The sequence below is a fragment of the Sphaerodactylus townsendi genome, linkage group LG03 (genome assembly GCF_021028975.2).
Source record: "Sphaerodactylus townsendi isolate TG3544 linkage group LG03, MPM_Stown_v2.3, whole genome shotgun sequence".
NCBI lineage: Eukaryota > Metazoa > Chordata > Lepidosauria > Squamata > Sphaerodactylidae > Sphaerodactylus > Sphaerodactylus townsendi.
Genome location: NC_059427.1, coordinates 56,900,835 through 56,921,786, shown reverse-complemented (window position 1 = coordinate 56,921,786; position 20,952 = coordinate 56,900,835). Strand labels below are relative to the sequence as shown.

At 39.2% G+C, this 20,952-nt stretch overlaps 1 protein-coding gene across 1 annotated transcript in view; it reads right to left on the bottom strand.

Annotated features, from left to right (window-relative positions):
* The window catches only part of TKT (transketolase), a 45,257-nt gene that overhangs the window by 18,342 nt on the left and 5,963 nt on the right, over window positions 1-20,952 (bottom strand). Inside the window, exons 2-6 of the mRNA XM_048488044.1 lie at window positions 11,370-11,487; window positions 10,708-10,821; window positions 9,201-9,298; window positions 2,203-2,394; window positions 776-894 (exon numbers count right to left, since the gene is read on the bottom strand). Of these exons, the coding sequence (XP_048344001.1) occupies window positions 776-894; window positions 2,203-2,394; window positions 9,201-9,298; window positions 10,708-10,821; window positions 11,370-11,487 (641 nt within the window). The remainder of the gene's footprint in view (window positions 1-775; window positions 895-2,202; window positions 2,395-9,200; window positions 9,299-10,707; window positions 10,822-11,369; window positions 11,488-20,952) is intronic.

Here is a 20,952-nt window from a genome sequence, read left to right as displayed (position 1 = left end):
ATTCAACTTTAACAGCTGTTGCTGTTAAATCTTTTACAAATTGTCTGTATTTTACTGATGTGCTGCATTACACTATAATTTAAAAACTCTATGTTGCCCTTCACTTTATGTCTGAATTTGTGGGTTACAGTCATTCCTTGGTCTATGGGCAAACCCATGGAATACAGGAAAAGGCAGACACAGACATTTTTTCTGTGTATCAGCTAATCTGCCTTCTTACATCCCTTTCCATGTTAATTCTCAATTTCTATTGTATTCAGTTTAAAAAACAAACTCAGCACAATTGTAATTTGTTTAACATAGTTTTTTTTTCCTGGACTGCAAACAGCTTACAAACATGAACCCGGGGCCCATTCACAATCTTAGATTTACCCACATTTTATATAATTTGTGAGGAAGATTATTTAAGCACTGAGACACTTGTATGTTAATAGAGAAGTTACAAGTAAGGATTAATGCAAGACAAAAGGCTAGGATTTACATTTAGGTTTCCCCTTGCTGAAAGCTATCATGGTACCTGAGAAAAGGTACGAACCATACAGTTGCAAAGTAGGACTGAAAAAGATAGCTTCTGCTTCAATATGGAACTGTCTTTAAAGAGATGGAATCAAAGCTTTTTTTTAAAAAAAATAGCCAGGTCTGGTTTCAGACATTTGTAAAGAGATTGCTAATGGAATTGGGCTTTATGTGTATAATCTGGTTAATAGTGTTGCTAGAAATGTTTAACAAATAAATGATAGTGGTAGCTGTTATTCAATTAATGAAGATATGTTACCTGTTATTCCTTTGCCTTTATAAGTCTTGGCAATAATTGCAGTTGGTTGATGTCTGGCCTGGCCAAAAGCTTTACAAAGTTCCTCCACGCTGTGCCCATCAACAATGATAGCATGCCAGCTAAAAATGCAAACAGATCAGCTTTAAAAGGATTTACAAAAGTAAAGCTTTTTACAAGAGCTCCTAGCCAAATAGTCGACAGCAGCCAGTATATTAGTCAGTATAACAGGGTAAACACAAAGCTTTAAATGTGTCTACCTATCCATAATAGTCAAGTGCTATGTAATTTTTACTGCAAAAGCTTCACAGTGGCCAGAATACAAAGATCTACTTGGTACAGCCAAGAGTTTAGGGATTTTGTTTAAATTTAATAATTCAATTTATAAACTCTTCTCCCCTGACAAGTGGGGCTCAGAGCAGTGCACAACAATATGTACAATCAAAATTATACAATAAGATATAAGAAAATTAAAACTACAGTTCCTATAATATGGCATCCTTCCCTGTTTAACTCTGAGGGTAGGGTTAATAATAAATTTTAAAAATCAATAAGAATATAAAACATAAAAGTATGTCAAAGAACACAAAAATGTAAAAAGAGGACAGGCCAGCTAAATGGAGTACTGTTGCTGCCCTCCACTATGGGCCTGGCAAAACAACCCCATGTTAAAGGCCTTGCGGAACTCTGATGATCCCACAGGGCCCTGGTCTCATTGGACAGAACATTCCACCAGGCTGCGGATGAAAAGGCTCTAGCCTTGGCCAAGGACAGCCAGACAACTTCCAGGCTAGGGATCTCCAGTAGGTTATTAACTGAGTGTTATGCTCTCCAAGGGGTATACTGGGATACAATGGTCCCAGCCTGCTTAAGGCTTTAAAGGTCAAAACCACCCCCTTGAACCTGATGATCAATGGAATTTTTCACTTCCTTTCCCTTTCTGAGAAGCTAACTCCAACGCCATGCTGCAAATTGTTTTGGACAGCTTCTTCATTTTCCAAATCAATTTGGCATGTAGAGCTTCTGTTGAGAACCAACAGCTTCACATTTCTTTTGAACATGCACACTGAGCAGTGTGGATCTATACATAAAAGATTAATTAAGTCAATTCAGATTGGCAGGAAAAAATTGTGTCTGGATTAACTGCTTTCCCAAGATCACTTGACTTTATGGGGACTGGAAACTGTACTTACATAGTAATATACATAGAAACCTACTTCTAAGTAGTTCTAAGCAATTATGCTGGGCAATACTAGGCAATTAAAAGCAAAATAGATAAAAACTTTTCTCAGCCATTTATATTTCTGAAATCAAGAAAAGAAGTTGATTCTGAAAATGAATCCTTTACGTATTTATATTAACCACAACTGCTTTGGTTTTAATATTCAAATACAATGCACAGATTAAAGAACAGTACTCAGCATACATACCCAAAGGCTTCGCAGCGTTTTTGGTAGATGTCAACATGATGCTGCAAAGGAGCAGGGTCACTTTGCCCAAGTCGGTTAATGTCAAGAATAGCAATCAAATTATCCAGTTTGTAGAACCCAGCAAAGGCCATTGCCTCCCAAACAGAGCCTTCAGACAATTCTCCATCCCCAAGGACACAATAAACACGGTAGCTTTTAATGAAAATAAAAAGGGGATTAATTTATACCCAAAGAAAATGTATGTGGAAGATATAGTCCATCATGTTTCTATGCAAAGCTCATATGTATGTACAAAACACAACATTCAAACTATTGGCAGAACTACAATCATTCTAGATTTGCTAGGCTAATTTAGCAGTTCTAGCAGGTGGGGAAAACGTTGGTCTTAAGACCTTGATGGATACAATGAAACACTAGCTCAACAATTTCACGTTTCTCAACTTTTTGTTATTGAGGTGACTTTCAGCTGAGCATTAGAGCATCCCATAACACTGACCTGTTCTACTGAACATTGCCAGATTTGTGTCTATTTATTTATTGCATAAGATTCTAGCCTATTTGTTCATCACAGACAGTAGAATATTGGGACACCTCACATTAAAGGGCATCAGATGAAGGAGCCCCTGATGATATGGCTAGTGTTATTAGATCTAGTAATAGTTATGCTCAAGTAGATATAGGCAACACTATTACCAAATTCACAGTGCAATCTTAAACACCCTTCTAAGATCATTAACTTCAAGGGCCTAATTCATTCTGTTCTGCACGGCATTACTAATAATTCAAGAGTGTTTCCAGGGCTCACTTTTGTATTAGGTGACCCATTTTATCTGGTAAGTAGCTATTTTAAATCAGGCGACTGTAAGAAAGGCCTTAAGTCTCTACTCAGGACTATACTCTTTCTCCCCACAATAACACTTTTGTGGATCTTCCACCATCACAGATTTCAGCCACCCAAGTTATTTGCTTTTGAACTCCTTTTGTATCAATCCTGCAACCTTAATACACCAGACCTAAGAGCTACAAATCTGTGTAGTTAAACCCAAATCTACTCTAAACACGCAGAAAAAGGGTGAAGCCTGACACTTCAAGTTGAACTCACCCATCACTGCATCACCCCTGCAAATCCCTTTTGTTATTTTCTTTGCTGATAAAATCTCTTTGATAGACTCTGATCTGAATGCCTTTTTAAAGTGAGAAGCCTAAGGCATTGGTGGCATATCCATATCTGATGGATGGTTTCCAATTGATATATCTTTCTGATATGGATAGAAACCTGAGGAGTGTGAAATCTACAGTTTGTAAATTGGATCCATGCTCTTCATGAATAATTAAGCCTGCCCTCAATCAGTTCATTTCTTGCTTGGAATTATTGGGGGGAATTATCCCTTCAGCATTAAAAGCAGGCTGTGGATGATGTTAACAGTTAATGACTGCTTTTCAGCCTTCCATACTTAAGCAAACTGGTAGAAAAATTGGTTGCAGAAAAACTCCAGGAATATGTGGAGGAGACATCTGTCCTTGAACCATTTCTACCTGGCTTTAGTCCTGTTTTTGGTATTGGCGATAGAAAGTGCTATAAAGTCACAGCTGACATGTCAATCCAATAGGATTTTCAAGGCAAGAGACATTTGGAGGTAGTCTGCCATTAACTGCCTCCATGTGAGCAGACAGAAGTTGGAGAGAACTATGACTAGCCCAAGTTCATTCAACAGGCTTCATGTAGAGGAGTGGGGAATCAAACCCAGTCCTCCAGATTAGTGTCCGCCGCTCTTAACCACTACACCATGCTGACTCTCATATTGAGATGGTACTTACTGCTCTGGTGGACGATCCTTTCACTAATGCTCTAACAGCTATATGTGTCCTTTGGTGAAGACTGCTTGGAGGTTTGGAGCTGGTATCCAAGCTGCCAGAAGCAATAGTCTCAGTGCTGAACTAGTATGTCGGAGCAGTAGTCAAAAGACAACAAACTGAAATTGAATCTGGAAAAGACTGAGGTAATGCTGGCAGGGAATGCTGACTGAATGGAGTTACCACCAATTCAAACTGAAGGCATGATGGCCCACTTCTTTGATTGGATGAAAAGTCCAGGAGTAACACTGGATCCAATGCTGCTCTTAGAAGGAGTGGCTAGGAGCACTTTCTATTAATGACAGTGAATGTACCATTTGATCAAAGTGGAAGCCATTGAAATTTCTATGTAAGATACTTTGATGAAGCATATAATCAAACACATAAAGACCTAGAAGTTGTAATAAACTGCTCTATCTTACACCTTGTTCCTGATTTCTACTTAGTGTGGTATTTCATTGTGTTCTGACAGCTTTACTCATTACCCACTTGTTTCTGAAGATGTCTCCTTTAAAGCCCTTCACTGCCTTGGATTTGCATATTTAATACACTATCTCTCTCATATAATCCCATGTACCAATTAAGGTCTAATTTCTGATGCTACCCTTCTGTTTGAGAGGTCCATTTAGGTGCAACCTGGGCATGCTCATTTTCAGTGGCTGTGCCCACACTTTGAAACAATCTGCCAGATAAAGTGCAGAAAGATCCTTCATGGTCCTCATTCCATCAGAAGTGCAAAGTAGAATTAGTTTAATGAACCTTTAGCTGAAATAATGAACCTTCAGCTGAAACAACTGATTGCTTTGATTGTGTGTTCCTGCATTGCAGGGGGTTGGACTTGAAGGCCCTTGTGGTCTATTCCAACTCTATGATTCTATGTCTCTGCCTGCTACCAGAGAAAATGTGGCACTTTTATAACTTGGTATATTTTAATCCAAGTGCTCAAACATTTATTTATGTTTATATTTTGTAAGCCAACTTAGGAACTGTGGAAAGGTTGGGTATAAATAATTTAAATATATTTTCTCAAAAGAGAACATTAATCTTGATTTTCAAAGCTTACCTGCAACCTTTATTAAATTAATCTGGGGGGCAGGGGTTGTGTGTTGGTGTTACTAAGCAATATGTAGGCTTGGAAGATCATAAAATAAAATTTATGAACAAAAGGACTGAAAGCCCTTCTCAACCTGGGGCTCGCATATCTGAGGGACTGCCTCCACAATACATGCCCATGACAGGTCCAGTCATCAGACCAGGGACTGTTAGTAGTCCCTCCAATCAGGTTGATGAAAACCATATCTGCTTGGGCCTCTTCAATGAGTACACCATGCTGTGAAGTGGGCTTTCCAAAATTACAAGGAAGGCCCCAACCTTGCAAAGATTTTATAGGCTCTGTAAAGCAGAGCTTTTCCAACATGGGCTTTGATGGCTTGTGAGGGAAAGGTGCAGTCATCCTCTTTTTGCTTGAATTTCTGTGATTAAATTTGTATTTAATTTGATGTAAGTCACTTCAGAAGAAAAAGCAGAATATAAATATTTCTAAAAAGAAATAAACTTTTAAAAATTTAAATCAGAATTGTCTTGCAAAGATCTGTCTAGTTCCAATATTGTTTCTGAGAGCAAGAGTAAATATTTCCAGGAGGAATCATTATATCTCTAGGAGGAGTCATGCAGGAGAAAGCTGGTTGTTGAGGGCTTTCTGGGCCATGTGGCCGTGGCCTGGTAGATCTTCTCTCTGTGATGCACCTCTGAAGATGCCAGCCCCAGATTCAAGTGAAACGTTAGGTACAAGATCTACCAGACCAGGGCCACACAGCCTGGAAAGCCCACAACAGCCAGTTGTGCCCAGCCGTGAAAGCCTTCGACAACACATGAGAAATCTGATTTTTAAAAGTATCATCCCTTTTTGAAAGCAAGAAGAAAATACAATTTTTGATTTCTCTTAAACCAGTCATGATAACCTTACAATATGCATACAAAAATCATTAACTATGCATCCTTAGGTTAAAAAAAGAGCTAAAATCTCCAGGGTGAAACCAAAGAATTCTGCTGCGCATTTGGGCTACTAAACAGCCTCTCAAGTCACACGCTGGAAGTGGCTGCAGCAAGTAATTAAAACTTTAAGCATCTGAAGGATCTGCAAACTCTTGATTATAGCCACTCTCCATGATTTTATCCACTGGACCAATGTCTTATGTGAATTAAAACTACTTCAGTTGTTGCTTTTTGCTGTCAAGTCACATCTGACTTATGACGATCCCTGGCGGATTTTCTAGGCAAGAGACAGTCAGAGGTGGTTTGTCATCACCAGCCTCTGGATCATGATTTTGGTATTCCTTGGACGTCTCTCATCCAAGTACTAGCCAGGGCCAACCCTGCTTAGTTTCTGGTAGCAAGAGCCAGTTCAGGGCTCAATTGTTATTACTGCTGCCTAAAGAATCTTGGGAATTGTTGTTTTGGTGCAGGTCTGAATAACTCGGTTTTCAGTACCTCCAAGGCTGTAGATCTTACGTTATCTATAGGTGACAAAAACTGGTTTTTAATGTAGTGCACCATCAGTGGAAACCTGCTCAGCTTCATATCCAGTTTGGCCACCAACAGAAACAGGTCTGACTCCAACACTATTCAATTCTACCACATTGTAGTCTATTAAACTCCCCCCAAAAAAGCTTTCTTTTTTTAAAAAAGTGACTAAATTCATTACTGCATAATAGGTTTGAAACTTTAATGTAAGCCTTATAAATCATTTGAATGCAATAAGAGAATTTTTAAGGCCAGCAATAGTCAAGCAGAGTTTATTCACCTATAACAACAATCTCCCCTCAATAAGCAAACCAAATGAGTAGTTAAAGGGAGGATATAACTTATTAATGGCAATTACTATAGAATAAAAGCATAGCTCTGGTAAGGAAGGGTTTTAAACAATGGATCTTACAATAAAAACTGGAATGAACATGCCTGTTCACTGTGACTCAGCAAGATAACTGACAAAGCACAGCTATTGCATAAGGAGTGCTACCTATTTCCCTGTCAGAAATCCCCATTTGCTATATGAGGAAGCAGACCGTAAAGTTCTCATTTCTGAGAAGTGACCTTTTGTGTAATGCAGCAGCAGGCATGGATCAGCAACATTACCTATCAGGTAGATTTAAGTCCAAATGCTGAAGTTCTGAAGAGCAACGCTATCTTATATAAAACAGTGGGGAAAAAAGATTTTGTCATTAATAGACTGGCCACATCCTTTGTGGCATTACAAGAAGACTCCATAGTGGAGAAAGGAATTACACACCAATCTTTCTTAATGCCCAAGACTGTTAATGTTTAGTCAATTAATTAGTTACAAAACTACACTGCTTTTTAAAATAATAGTTCATTATTTTTAGTGTACATATTTTAAAAACTGCACATGGCAGGCGTCATTTTAGAAGGGCCATTCACACAACCTGTTCACACGCAGAAAGAGGAATGGCTTTCATAAGGTGGTATCTATGGCCCCTTCTGCACATGCAGAATAATGCACTTTCAAGCCACTTTAAATGCACTCTGCAGCTGGATTTTACTGGGCAAAATAGCAAAATCCGCTTTCAAACAAGTGTGAAAGTGGATTGAAAGTGCATTATTCTGCAAGTGCGGAAGGGGCCTTAGGCAAGTTTACACAGATTTAATCAATTAATTTCTTACTGTTTATCACATAAGATTTCTTTGATCAGGGACAGGCCTGCATTTGGGGAAAAGCTTGCTGGACTGGTTTTCTTTTCATGCTTAAGGACTGATAAACTGCCCCATCCTAGCTTACTGGCATTAGGCATTTGGAAGTAACCTGCTCCACTGCCCTTTGCTTGCTCCCTGCCTGTGGCATAACACAATCTACTGGCATTTGAGATGGAGGCAACCGTTCAGGGATAGGTGGGTTGCCCCTCAAGCTTGAGGGAGGGAAAAGAGATACAAATTCCATTTTTTTTCTGGCACAATCCCTACATTAGGCAAGTTGAAATTTAACAGGTACTATGTGTTCCAACATGTGCTGAGGACAACATATTACCTAACAGCCAGAGGTAATCCAAGTTGGAGATGAGGTCTAGTCATCCCCCAGCTTCAGGATTCTGCAAATCCAATCCAATCCCAAGTGAGATGAGTTCCTTCTGATCTAGCTTTTAATGCAATACCTACTTTCTGGAAAGATTTTATGGATGGCTGCACTGTTTCTGGGCAGACATGTCTATTTGCCTAAACATCAAAACTGTACACACTCTGGGAGGAGGGAGAGTGAACAAACCTGAAGAAAGAAAGGTAGCAGGAAAAGATAATTACTAATTTGAGCAGTTGGCACTATCATATGAATACCACTTGTGTTCGATGACATGTACAAACATGATTGCTTGCTTAACTAAATTACAGTTTTACAAAGTGCTGGCTATTCTCTAGAGCTACACAGAACAGCTAGCAAGCACCAACAGTAAACTGCAGAGATAAGGTCTGCCTATGACAACCATCTGTCAGACTGCATTAAAATCTCCTAGCCATCGTACACAGAAATGCTTTCAAGCAAGTCAAGTGTACAATTTAAAATTACATTTATTCAGCAACCCAGATTTTCATGCACCAATACTGTCATATAAAATACATCAACCTCCCCAACAAAGACATGCCTTTGGATATCCATTTTTCTTTAATACCACATGAAGATTTGCATGCCAGTTCCAACAGGACTGCAATTTAGTTGCTCGATTTATGACCAAACACTGTTTCCCCGACCAATCGAAGGGTTGCACAGCAGAGTCCTCCTGAATTATTCTCCATTATCCTCTTTTGTTCTATAACAAAACTCACACACTCAAAATTACTCTCATACAAGGCACCCACCATGAATAGAAATGGTTATGCAGAAATATGGAGATTTTCACACACACAGGACAAAGAGCAGGCTATTGCTACAATTCGAAATCTTCTGGAGAGCGCCATTTTGTCATCTAGTTGGGTTGTAGTCAGTGTTTGAGCAGATGCATACATTCTGTGGTTTCAAGTCACATTTGATAACGAAAGTTAACTTTGGAAGGAAACTGGTCAAATGGTAGTGCTATTTGTTTTCCTTAAAATATTCCTCACACACAGACTATGAGACCTAGAAAAGTCATCAACATTACCTGGCTCTGTCAAAGTATTTCCCAGTATAGGCCATACCACAGGCAGCACCCAACCCTTGACCAAGTGATCCAGTAGCCACATCAGTGAATGCTTGTTTCTGAAAAGAAAAAGGCGAAAGTATATAAGAAACAGAAAGGAACATTTGAAATCACTGTGAGGGCTCTTTTTGCTCTAAGGAAGGAAGACATCATGACATGGGTGATTCCCATCTATCCATCTATGAGACAGGATTATAATTCTTCTCTTATTTCATGGACAGAGTCCCCAATCTCCTCAGTTCGGTAACTCCCAAAGTTGTTTCTTTGCTAAAATACTATGTAAACTATTCAAAATTTCAGGAAACAGAAACATGCTAGGATAGGAAACAAGAAGGCAATAATGTGGAAACATAGCTTGTCACCCCCCTTTTAATCAGGGTGGGATAAGATGTCCTTACTTTCTCAAAGAAGGAGGGACCCACATGATAAGTGTTGATGTTTCCTTCTTGCTCTGAGGGGGAGGGCATCTTGACATGGGACATTCAAAAGCAGTTGGATCCCAAGTTGTGTTGAAAAAAATCAGTCTACCTGAACCCCTTGCTGTAATACCCTTCTTCTGAAAGCTGAATTAATTGAGGCAAGGTTAGCCATTTTGTAGTGTCTGACAAAGATCAGTAGAAATGACCATATGGTGACCTTCCAGATTACCTCTACAGACACTTCAGTGTTTAATGGTGCATTAGTCACAGGTAAGGTTTCAAGTGGTACCTAAATGGTGCTAGTTTGATAAGTGTGTGATATGCACAACCTCAGAGTCTTACTTATAACCTCTCTATAGAAATTTTCAGTCCCATGTTGGGTGGCCTTACTGAAATGAAGACAAAGTCCATTTTATTAGTTGATTTTGGGCAACTGATGTAGATCCTCAGGGCTCTGTAAGGATTTCATACATGCCACTCCTTTCTTCTGAGTGGGAAGGTTTTGGACAGAATAAAGGTAATGATATTTCCTGAGAGCAATGGAAGGAAGTATTGATCTTCAGACTGAATACTGGTTCTGATCTTAGAAACATTTTTGTCCTTGTGAAAAACACATAGACCTATCCTGGCAGAAGGGATTTCTAACTTTGAGATTCTTCTCAGTGAAGACATAGCTGTAAGAAGCACCAAAGACTAGTCTACTGGAGGAAAGTGGATGGCTACAAAAACAATCTCTGAGTTCCTCCAAGACCTCCAGAGTCCAAGGGTGGCAAGATCTGGAGACAGCAGAACTATGTACTTAAGAATTGTTCTTAAAGGCTTGTCAATGCAACATAAATGCAATCACCACTCAACTGAAATACTACTTTACATTTGATTTGCTTTCTTCATTGAAAACAATTTAATTTCAACTTACAAGCCCTTTCATCACCCTCTTGGGTTAGCTTTCATTAGCTGAATTTACTATTCAGGGCACATGGGAATTACTGTAAAACATGTTCGTAAGAATATGTCCTGTTATACATTAGTTATGCAGCTGTAATACTCACTGGCACTGGATGCCCTTCCAAAATGGAATCAATTTTCCTCAGGTTTAACAGTTCTGATTCATGGAGGAAACCGGCTTCTGCCCAAACAGCATACAAGATTGGTGCTGCATGACCCTAGCATGAAACCACAAAAAGAACAAGTATTAAAGGAATAATTCAAAAGCATCTCAGAAAAAGGAAAGTGGCATGCAAAGCTGTGAAAATCCCATTTCATTATTGAGGATGGCATACTAGATACTAAAGAGAAAACTAACACAATTCCCAGGGGTCTTCCTAAAGTAAAAGAGGGGACAGTGGTCATTTACTTAAAGTATGTTTAAATAAGGCTGCTTGGACACTGCAATCTAGAACCTACAAAATCTCCTGCTGCAGTCTGTTTTCTCCATGTAAGAAGCCCAAGGCCCATGCCTCTTCTCCTTGAAGAAATGGTGAGTATTGCCTGAACAGGCTCCAATGCTTAAGTATCAGACGAGAGATAATGAAAGAAAGGTAGCAAAGAAACTCAGTTGTTCACATTCCAGTATGAAAGTTATGCTTAGGAAACTAATTAACAATCAAATGGAAGGAAAACAACTGATGAGTTAAAAAACAAAACAAAAACAAGAGTCCTGCATTTGAGTAAACCTATCGAGTTAACCTGCGTGAATAGATCTTGCTCTTACCTTAGAAAGAACAAATCGGTCATTGTTAACGTTTCTGGGGTCCTGTGGCTTGTATCTCATGGTATGGAAAAACAGCACAGACATAATTTCTGCGGCACTGCAACATGATGTAGGGTGGCTGCAAGTCAAAGCACACAGAATGTTACAACTACAGCCTCTTAGGTCACATCCCTGTCAGTAAAATACCGGGGGCATCATCTTTCAGAATTCAATGAGAAAATAACATGCCATTAGAAATATGTATGAGAATTTCTATAATCTACCTTTTATCCTAGGGTCAATTAACTGTATTCAGCCAACAGACCAGCTGTCATATCATCTTCTCCAAAGTAGACATTAAAACACAAGTTTTAGCAATAGGACAGCCTGAGTAGTCTTTACCCCACTTTAATATCAAAAAGTCATCAGAATTGGCAGCTGTTGTATCAGTGGAGTCCACATAGCACACATTTGAAACTGCCTTTTATTCTGTTCTAATTAGGGGAAAGCTTCATCTCACATAGAGGCATAAGCAGATACAGGGGCCCTGACAATGCTCTGAGGCATTTTGCAAAAGAAGGAAAGAAACAGGCAAGGGTTTATGTGACCTACATAATTCACAGAATTCTTAGAACACAGCATAGGACTAGGTATTAAATTTTAAATGCGTTCTTACCAACACTTAAAAGCTACAGGCAGTAAAAATGGAAAGCTAGGATAATACATTGACACAAGTCACAAACTTTAAAAATATTAAACTATTGCTATTGTAAGGAGCACAATTAGCCACAAATCATTAAAGGTCATGTAGCTACCCTGATGCTATACTTGGACAATAAACTAGTTGGAAAACAAAAAGTGAGTTTCTTTATTGTAGATGTCACACAGTACACCCCTTGCAGGCAAAAGAGAAGTGCCTGGTTCAGCTTTGAAGGGCAAATTGTTAGGGCATTCCAGGGCATGAAAGAATAAGATTTTGTTTAGGAGGAGCCATGTCAGGTTTTGCACCAAACATCAAACATTTCTTTCCTTCTCCCATACATTCTAGGCTCTTTCTGCATGGGTTATCTGACCTGGGTTCAATACTGTTGGGGAGTGGCTTGTTTCCTGTCTCTCTGCAGCAACATTGTGCATTAATGAAGCTCCTGGAGTTTGCTCTGAAGCAGAGGCATATTGAGGTAAAACAGCACCCAGAGATAAATTGTCCCCGGGTGCCCCCCCTCACTGTGCCTGGGGGCGGGGCTCTGCCCCCCCAGAGCCCAGCTGCCACCCCCCAGCCCTGCCCTGGCCTGGCCCCCGGCTGGCAGCCAGCAGTCCCTTCTGCCCTCCCCTCTGGAGAGAGCAGAAACAACTGCCGTTCCCCTGTCCTCCAAGAACTACTTTTATAAGCACTGAGGCTAGAGGACGGGGCTCAGAGGGCAGGGCTGTGCCCCCACCCCCATAGGCATGGCTTCACCTCCCCAAGCCCCACCCCCAGCCTCAATGCTTATAAAAGCAGCTCTCAGATTATGGGGATGGCAGTCATTTCTACTCTTCCCAGAGAGTACCCCCCATGTGACCAGATTAGTGGTGCCCCCCCCCCACGTGACCAGATTAGTGGCACCCGGGGACAGAGGGTACCCCTCGTCCCTAGGTAAATATGCCACTGCTCTTAAGTTTTGGGAAAGATCACAGTAAAGTAAAGGGGATTGAATAGGAAAACTCAGATGGCAGCCATTTTCCTTAACCTTATTTCTGTGACAGCCATTTCCTTCTCTGCCTTCACAGATCTTTTCATTTTTAAAAATAGAAATAGGCCTTAGAATATCATTATATCAACTTTATGTTAAACCAATGTAATATTGTAACTTCATGTTATACCAAGCTGTGCAATGGAAGGAGCTACAAACATTTTTTTTAAATGAAAGCTGGAAATTCAGAGAACATATTGATATAACTATATTCTAGGGCCTTTTTAAAATTTCAAAAGCCCCTGTGGCCCAGGACAGAAGGTGGGTGCTGCCAGGGGACTGGGACAGGCCTGTCATGCAGAAGCCCTGCTGCTGCTACACTTTATCCGCAACTGCACTAGCCCATCCCTGTGTGGAAACCTCCATTATATGACCTAACAACAAGAGACACACCATTTGTTTTTCCCTGCTCACATATACTAGGGTTCAATCTGACACAGAAGGTGCTTTATATCTGCTTACCTGCCAACTTTAAGCAATACTGGCAACAACTGGCAAGAACAGTCCCCAAATCATGGCCTGACACATCTCCCCACTCCCCACACATAGACCCACATCTTGCTTATTTTATAGCATCTAGGCTAGTGGTTCCCAACCTGTGACACACATTCCCTTAGGGGTATGAGCCACAGCGTTTGGTGAAGAATATCACGTAATGTGTTTGCTAATAAGGGGGTATAATTTTAGAGAAATTGGTTGTGAGTGAAAAAAGGTGGGGTACCACTGATCTAGCCTATGGAAGAACTCTGGTGAACACAAAAGCTTGCGCGTTGTTTTGTGTGATTTTTGTTTGAACCTAATAAAAGGTATTATATCGACTGTGCTTCAATTTTGGACATTAATTGTGGACCAGCACAGCTGCAAGCAACTTTTGTGTTCTGTTTTAAATGTATCATCTTTAGATTTGCAAAAGACCACACCTGATTATTTTTATATGGCTTTCAAAATAAGGTCTGTTTTTAGTTGCTGGAGTAAGGTTCTAAGCACTCTTCCCCTTCCCACTCGGATTCTGCCATAATTCTGTCTATATTTAATATATTTTTAAAACTCTTGTCATTTTGAACTTTCAACATCAACATTTCTAGGAATTCCCTAGTATATAATCTTCATTTTTAAAAGCACAATTAGTCACTAATCAGTAAAGATCATGTAGCTAACCTGATGCTATACTTCAGTGGAACAAAGATAGATCAGACAGTTGTAGTTGTTTATATTATGAGCCAGCGGCTTTAACAAAATATTTAACAGAGAAAATCCCTGCTTGTAGAGTACATTTGCTTGAATAGGTCACATGGCCTAATTCTTATCCATTTTTCTAATTCCTGTATTTCTCATGCAAGTTAGCACTTTGAAACAAATAATGCAAAATGCTACTTTAATGGAACTCACACCATATTTCTGAACAAGATACTAATTAAATATCACTTCTCATTCTCAATAAAAATTCTTTGGAAACAGTACTTTTGTTAGCACTGTCTTAAAATACATGCAAAACTTGATATAAAAGATTAGTGCTCAGCTCCTAGTAAGTAGTTGCACTTTAGGAATTAAAATAATTAGGTTTCAATCATGACTCAAACTTGTATTAGTAAATATTTACACATCAGTTAATCAATAAGCCTTGCATGCTTGCTTAAGGCTTTCATTTGTTAAATCTTAAAAAGCTGATACTTAACCATCTCGCTAAAGAACTCCTTCTCTGGGAAAAAAGACTTACATAAACCTATTGATGAACATACAAAAATTTAAAAATTAAAAAGAATAAATCAACATTTGAAGAGAAAACATGGTTAAAAATATTTTACAACAAAATAAAACAATAGAAGTGGTTTTCACGTTAAAATACATAATTTTGTTTTGTGCATCACAGAAGACCTCTATAATTTTGTTAACATTTAAAAAATAAGACATTAGATTGCTAGATTTAAGTTACATTAACAAAATTCAAAAACCAGCTTGGTATAATAGAATACTAGAAATTGGGCTTCTTTATATAGGAAAATCAGTACTGTACTTTGAATTGCAGCCATGATTACCAGGCAGTATGCTAAATTGGCTTTAGAGCTGGTATTTCTCAGTTACAATCAGATTACAAATTACTGAATGTTGTAAAATGCTAAACATGGCTGCCGTATAATAACCACTGATTCCGATGAGATGTGGTATTGCAGTAGCTTGGCTTAGCAAAGCACATCTGCTAAAGTTTAGGTTCCTTTCATAACTGGCAACATTTCACAAGTCAAGCTACACTAAAATTTTTGATGAACCTGTGAATTTTCGATTAACCTGAGGATTAAGCAGATTTGGTCATTTGCACTATGTGATTCAATCTCTACGTTTGCAAATGATATTGCTAAGGATTTAAAATAAGATTTTTAAAAAATTCCATGCAAGCAAAATAAAGACTAAAGCCTTTCTTGCAGCGTATTGTCAAAGAAAAGTACTCCTCCAAAGCCACAGTAGTCACTCAGTCGTTCCCCCTTTTGAAAATCAAATCTCTCTTCTTCTAATGGTCAAATTCTATTAGTTCTAGTCAAACTGTTTGCACAGCAGCCCTTTTACACACCCAAAACAAACAGAGCTGGGCTATAAAGATGCCAGCTCAGCATGTATAGCTGAATGAATAAAAAGGCACCAGGTGGAGGGGAAATAACTATGCAAAGGCAAAGATGGCCAAAAGGAATGGAAAATAATTACTTCCAGTCACGCCACATGGCTCTCATGAAACCATACAATCACTACACTCAGTTCCAATAATGGGAAGAGACATTTGTGAATCGCTGTATCACAATCTAAACTGAACATCAGATGAGAGAAACTAACTCTAGGCACTAGCAAAACAAACTGAAGATGGGGTACCTGATGCACTACTTTCAGGCATTTGAGCCAGGAAAAATCAGGGGTATATCACAGAGATTGATGCATGAGGCTTCTGACAGATCATAGTCCCCAACTGCCAAGGAAACATTTACATTTGGGATAAAGTCAGCTAGGATTAATATGTAATGCAATACAGTGGGAAAGGGGATGAGCTTTCATACAGGACCAAAATCCCTGCATAGCCATGACATATTGACTCCCTGTGTAGACTCATCAACTGTTAACACTGACATGGCTCTAGGTGGCCTAAATGGAAGCAGAGGTTGGGCCTATTTAAAGAGGACATCCAAAAGGAAGTTGAAATTTCAGCCTTTCAATTTTCATCAGTTTTGTAGTTGGCTATTTGTTCTTTGCTGGTGTCTGATTCTAGTAATGATTAATAGGTTAATCTGGGGAGGGACAATATGGTAGACAGATGATCCTGTCTTGTAGTAGACCATGCATAGGTGTCAAACTCGCGGCCCTCCAGATGTTATGGACTACAGTTCCCATCATCCCCTGGGATGATGGGAACTGTAGTCCATAACATCTGAAGGGCCACGAGTTTGACACCTGTGTAAGTAGAGGATTGGACTAGAACAGGGGTCTGCTGCCTGCGGCTCTCCAGATGTTCATGAACTACATGATGGCAGGGGCTGATGGGAATTGTAGTTCATGAACATCTGGAGAACCGCAGGTTGCAGACCCCTGGACTAGAAGATCACTTTCCAACTGTGATTTTGAGGAATGTGTGCTTGAAATTCAGCCTCTAATCTCAATCTTTTTAGGCAAATTTACTGGCAGAAATGGAGAAACCATTAGGTAATCATTGGAAAACACAGGCATCTGCTGCTAAATATTATCTGGGAGACCTAGCTCTGGTCTATTTGTCCTTCAACACTGTGGGAGGATTGGATTAAAATATTAGCAACCACACACTTCAAGGGCAGAACAATCATGAGATAAACCACAGCATATCCTTTGATACCACAGCTTCATATCCTTTGCTACCTTTTGGGTAATATGGATTCAAGTCAGATGGCCTTTGACTGTGGTCCACGTTGCACAAGGCCACCCAAATTGTTGATTCTATTTGAATTGCGATAATATTTAATGTCGTCCTTCATAAAATGGTGAAACTTACTTCATTGAGAATCTGAAGTAGGAAAAATAAAACAGAAACCCCCTTGATGTTGTAAAAGAGTAAATGCAGTTATTGCAACATGGTTACAGTATAACAGCAAATTTCCTTCCTTCAGTGGAGTAATGTTTTATGGTTAGGTGCAGTATTTCAAGAATTTCCTGGTTTTTTTTCCTTTCCTAATAGCATACATTAGGTAAGAGCTTCATTAAAATAGTTGTGGCCATCTGTGACACAACCGCATTTTAATCTACAACAGAAATCTATATAGTCCTCAAGAGTGGGGACCAAGATTAAGCAAAGGTATTTGCACTCAACCAGAAGAAAAATGAAAAGAAACCAAATGAATCTAAACCGCCTTAACCATCTTACTCAGGGCCAAACCAGATGTGACCGTGTCCATACACCTAACTTGCAGACGACACCATTTTAAAGAGATATAAAAATCAGGATTGGACCCTAGGGGCATTTTTAAATCCCTTCAAAATGATGGCAGCATCCATGGAACCCAATGACATCATGTCTAGTCTGGCTCTCAACCAGGTCTTATACAGAGCATTCTTTGCAGAGAAACCATAGTTTTTCTAAAAGAGCACATTGGCACCAATGATGATGAGAGCTATTTAACTGATTTTTTCATCCTCTGATAGAGAATCAGGATAAAATAAATAAAACAGAAGTCGTGGCAAAGACCAACAGAATTTATTCCAGCTCAAGCTTTAGTGAGTTAAAGTTCACTTCATCAGAGACAAAAGATCCACTAAATGTAGACAAAGGCCAGGCATCTCCACTGCTCCTACTGGAGTTATCTGCTGTTCAAAATGACTCCTTACCTTGAAAAGGATTATCTGGCCACCTGGATACATACAATGATATCAAGACAAGACTATTATAGTGCATCCTAGGTGCAGAATGCTGCAGCTCGACTGTTATCGGGAACTAAATGGAGCATGCATATTACTTCCATTTCAGTCACTTAACTGACTGCCCTTCAGCTTTTGGGCTCAATCTAAAATATTGATGGTCACATACATAGCCTTTCATGGCCTTGAACCTTCATATCTGCCAGATGGTCTCTCCTGCTATGCTCCACCATTACAACTCATTTGAGCAAGTCTTTTGCAGGTAATCTGCAAATGGGCAAAATCAGCAACTGCCCGTACACACCTTCTCTGTCAGGGTCCTCACTTTGTGAAATGGTTTGCCTGAGGAGATCAGGAATCTTCCACTCTCGTGGTTTCCCACAAATTATGCTAAACTGAATTATTCAAGAGGGCTTGCTATGCAAGAAACAGGGTAGCACTGTACAAAAGGCATCACAAAGTAACCTGGAAATAACTGAGGACTGGGATCTGTGCTACTATATGTAATCTGTCATGGGTAGGATCGTATTGTGTTATTTCAGGTCATTTAATGTGACATATTATGCTTAGCTTCCCTTCTGGCTTTAGACTTCTGGTTAGCTCTACAACCCAAATCCTACTGTTCACTGAATGTCCTATCCTGATGACTGTATTAACTGACTCTGTGTAGCCATTTTGAGTCCAAGAGAGAAAGGAAGACTATAAATAACACAAATACATCCATTGGGTCAATGCATTTATATTGTCTACAAAAGGGTGGGGGAGAGGTAAGTCAACTGAAAGCAAGTTCCAGTCAAAAGAGCAATCAGATTACAGACAGTGGGTCAGGACCCTTTCCAACCACTGTTAGACAAAACAAACTGGATTAACATATAATCTAAGAAAGTACAGGGTGAGACAGGTTAGATGGTCTCAAAAAGGAAGTTACAGCTGAAATAATAAACATCTATAACAAGTAAGAAATGTAAGACACTACCACCAACAGTAAGTGAGAAAGCCAAAATACTTAGTGGAGGGAAAATTCTTTTGAATTAAATTCTAATTCAAGAAATTTTACATTGTATTCTCATATGGAAGTTACGACATATGACAACTATTATTTTTACACTGATTCCATTTGTTATTTTGCATAAAGGCTGAACTGTTTGTCAAAAGCAGAGACTAAAAGGCCATTGTTGGCACATTATGGCATACAGTACACTGGGGGATGAGCAAGTGAATGGGCCTAAGATAGTATAGCCATTATTTAGAACGTTACCTATTGAGATCAGTAAAAACAATTGAGGAATGGGATAGGAAACTGAAAGCATGGGTGTTTGATAAAAAAAAATGCAAGAGTAATTAATGAGCCCTCAGGGGGAGGGCGGTATATAAAACTAATAATAAATAAATAAAGTAGTATATATGACAAATAAACTTTTGGGATGGGGAATACCAAAAATGCAGGAATATTTTGAAGCATTCCAGATAAAAAGTTTAATGGATATAAAAGATGATAATATAGACATGGATAAAGTTTGAAAGTGAAGTAAATGAAGGAATAGGTAGATATGGAATTTATACAAATGACTATAAAAAAGTAAAACAAAAAGTAATAGGTCCAAGAAAGGTTAATATGGAAATATGGGAGAAATGGAGGACTAAATGGATGCCTGGCATCCTGGACAGTGCACTAGTGGCAAGCATGGTCGGAAAAGAGGGACGGAAAGCTACAAAAAAATTGAAGGAAAAAGGAATACTGAAAGTGGCTGATTTAGTTAAAGAAGGGGAAGTTATGCCATTACAAACTGTTATAGAAATTGGAGGGAAGGAGAATTGGTTGGTATTAAGAGGGATTTGGGAAACATTAAAGAATTTTAGAATAAAAGGCGAATGTATATTGGCACAATGGTTGAAAAGCCATGAAAAATCAAATAAAATAATATTGGGATCAGTTTATAAATTATGATGGAAGACAAGGGGTTCATGACGAGAATGTTGAAACAAAAATGGGAGAAAGAAGAACTCTTTGATAACGAAAAAATAGAATTATAGATAGCATGAATAAGATAAAGATAGAAAAATACGTAGAACTGGAGAGAAAGCTAATTTTTAAATAGTATAGAACCCCAATATAGCTAGCCCAGAGGTGGGATCCAGCAGGTTCTCACAGGTTCTCAAGAGTAGGTTACTCATTCTTTGTGTGTGCCGAGAGGGGGTTACTAATTGGTGATTTTGCTACGTGATTTTTGCCTTAGTTACGCCCCTCCTCTCAGCAGTAGAGCGCAGAACTTGAAGCAGTCTAGCAGGAGGTGCACCAGCATGCGTGGCAGCCTGCTCCTGCGTACATCCATTTCCTGCCCAAGGACCGGCGCAGCGGCTGTGTCCTTGCCACAGCCCTGCCCAGGAATGCCCCACCCCTGGAATGCCTGGCCACGCCCCCGTCGTGCCCCGCCCAGCCCCATTGGCGCCACACCACAGTTTGAATCCCACCACCATGGGAACCGGTTACTAAAATTTTTGGATCTCACCACTGAGCTAGCCTATATGATTAAGGGATTATGCCCAAGATGTTGGCATTGTGGTGAACTGGGAACATACTACACCTACATGTGGATAGAATGTAAGGAGGTAAAAAAGTTTTGGGAAAATTTTTTGAAGTATGTAGAAAAATTAGTAAAAGTTAAAATTGATTTAAATAATGATTTATTAACGGCAGGAATAATTGAAGACAAAAAGAACAAAAAGAACAAAAAAAGACAGAAATGGACAATCTCAAAATGGTTGGAAAATGTATGGGAACAAATACAGTTAGAAATTTTTGAGATTATGACAAAAATATGTTATGGCAAGAACAATTAAGAGACATTATGAAGATATGGTCAAATTTTGAGAACTGGATGAGAGAAGCCGGATTTAACAAAGAAATATGGGAGAAAAGAATACGAAGAATGAACTTTCTGCTGCTTGCTAGAAAGAAGAAGGGGGGAGGGAGAAAAAGGGAGAAATGTATAGTTTAATTAAAAGCACTG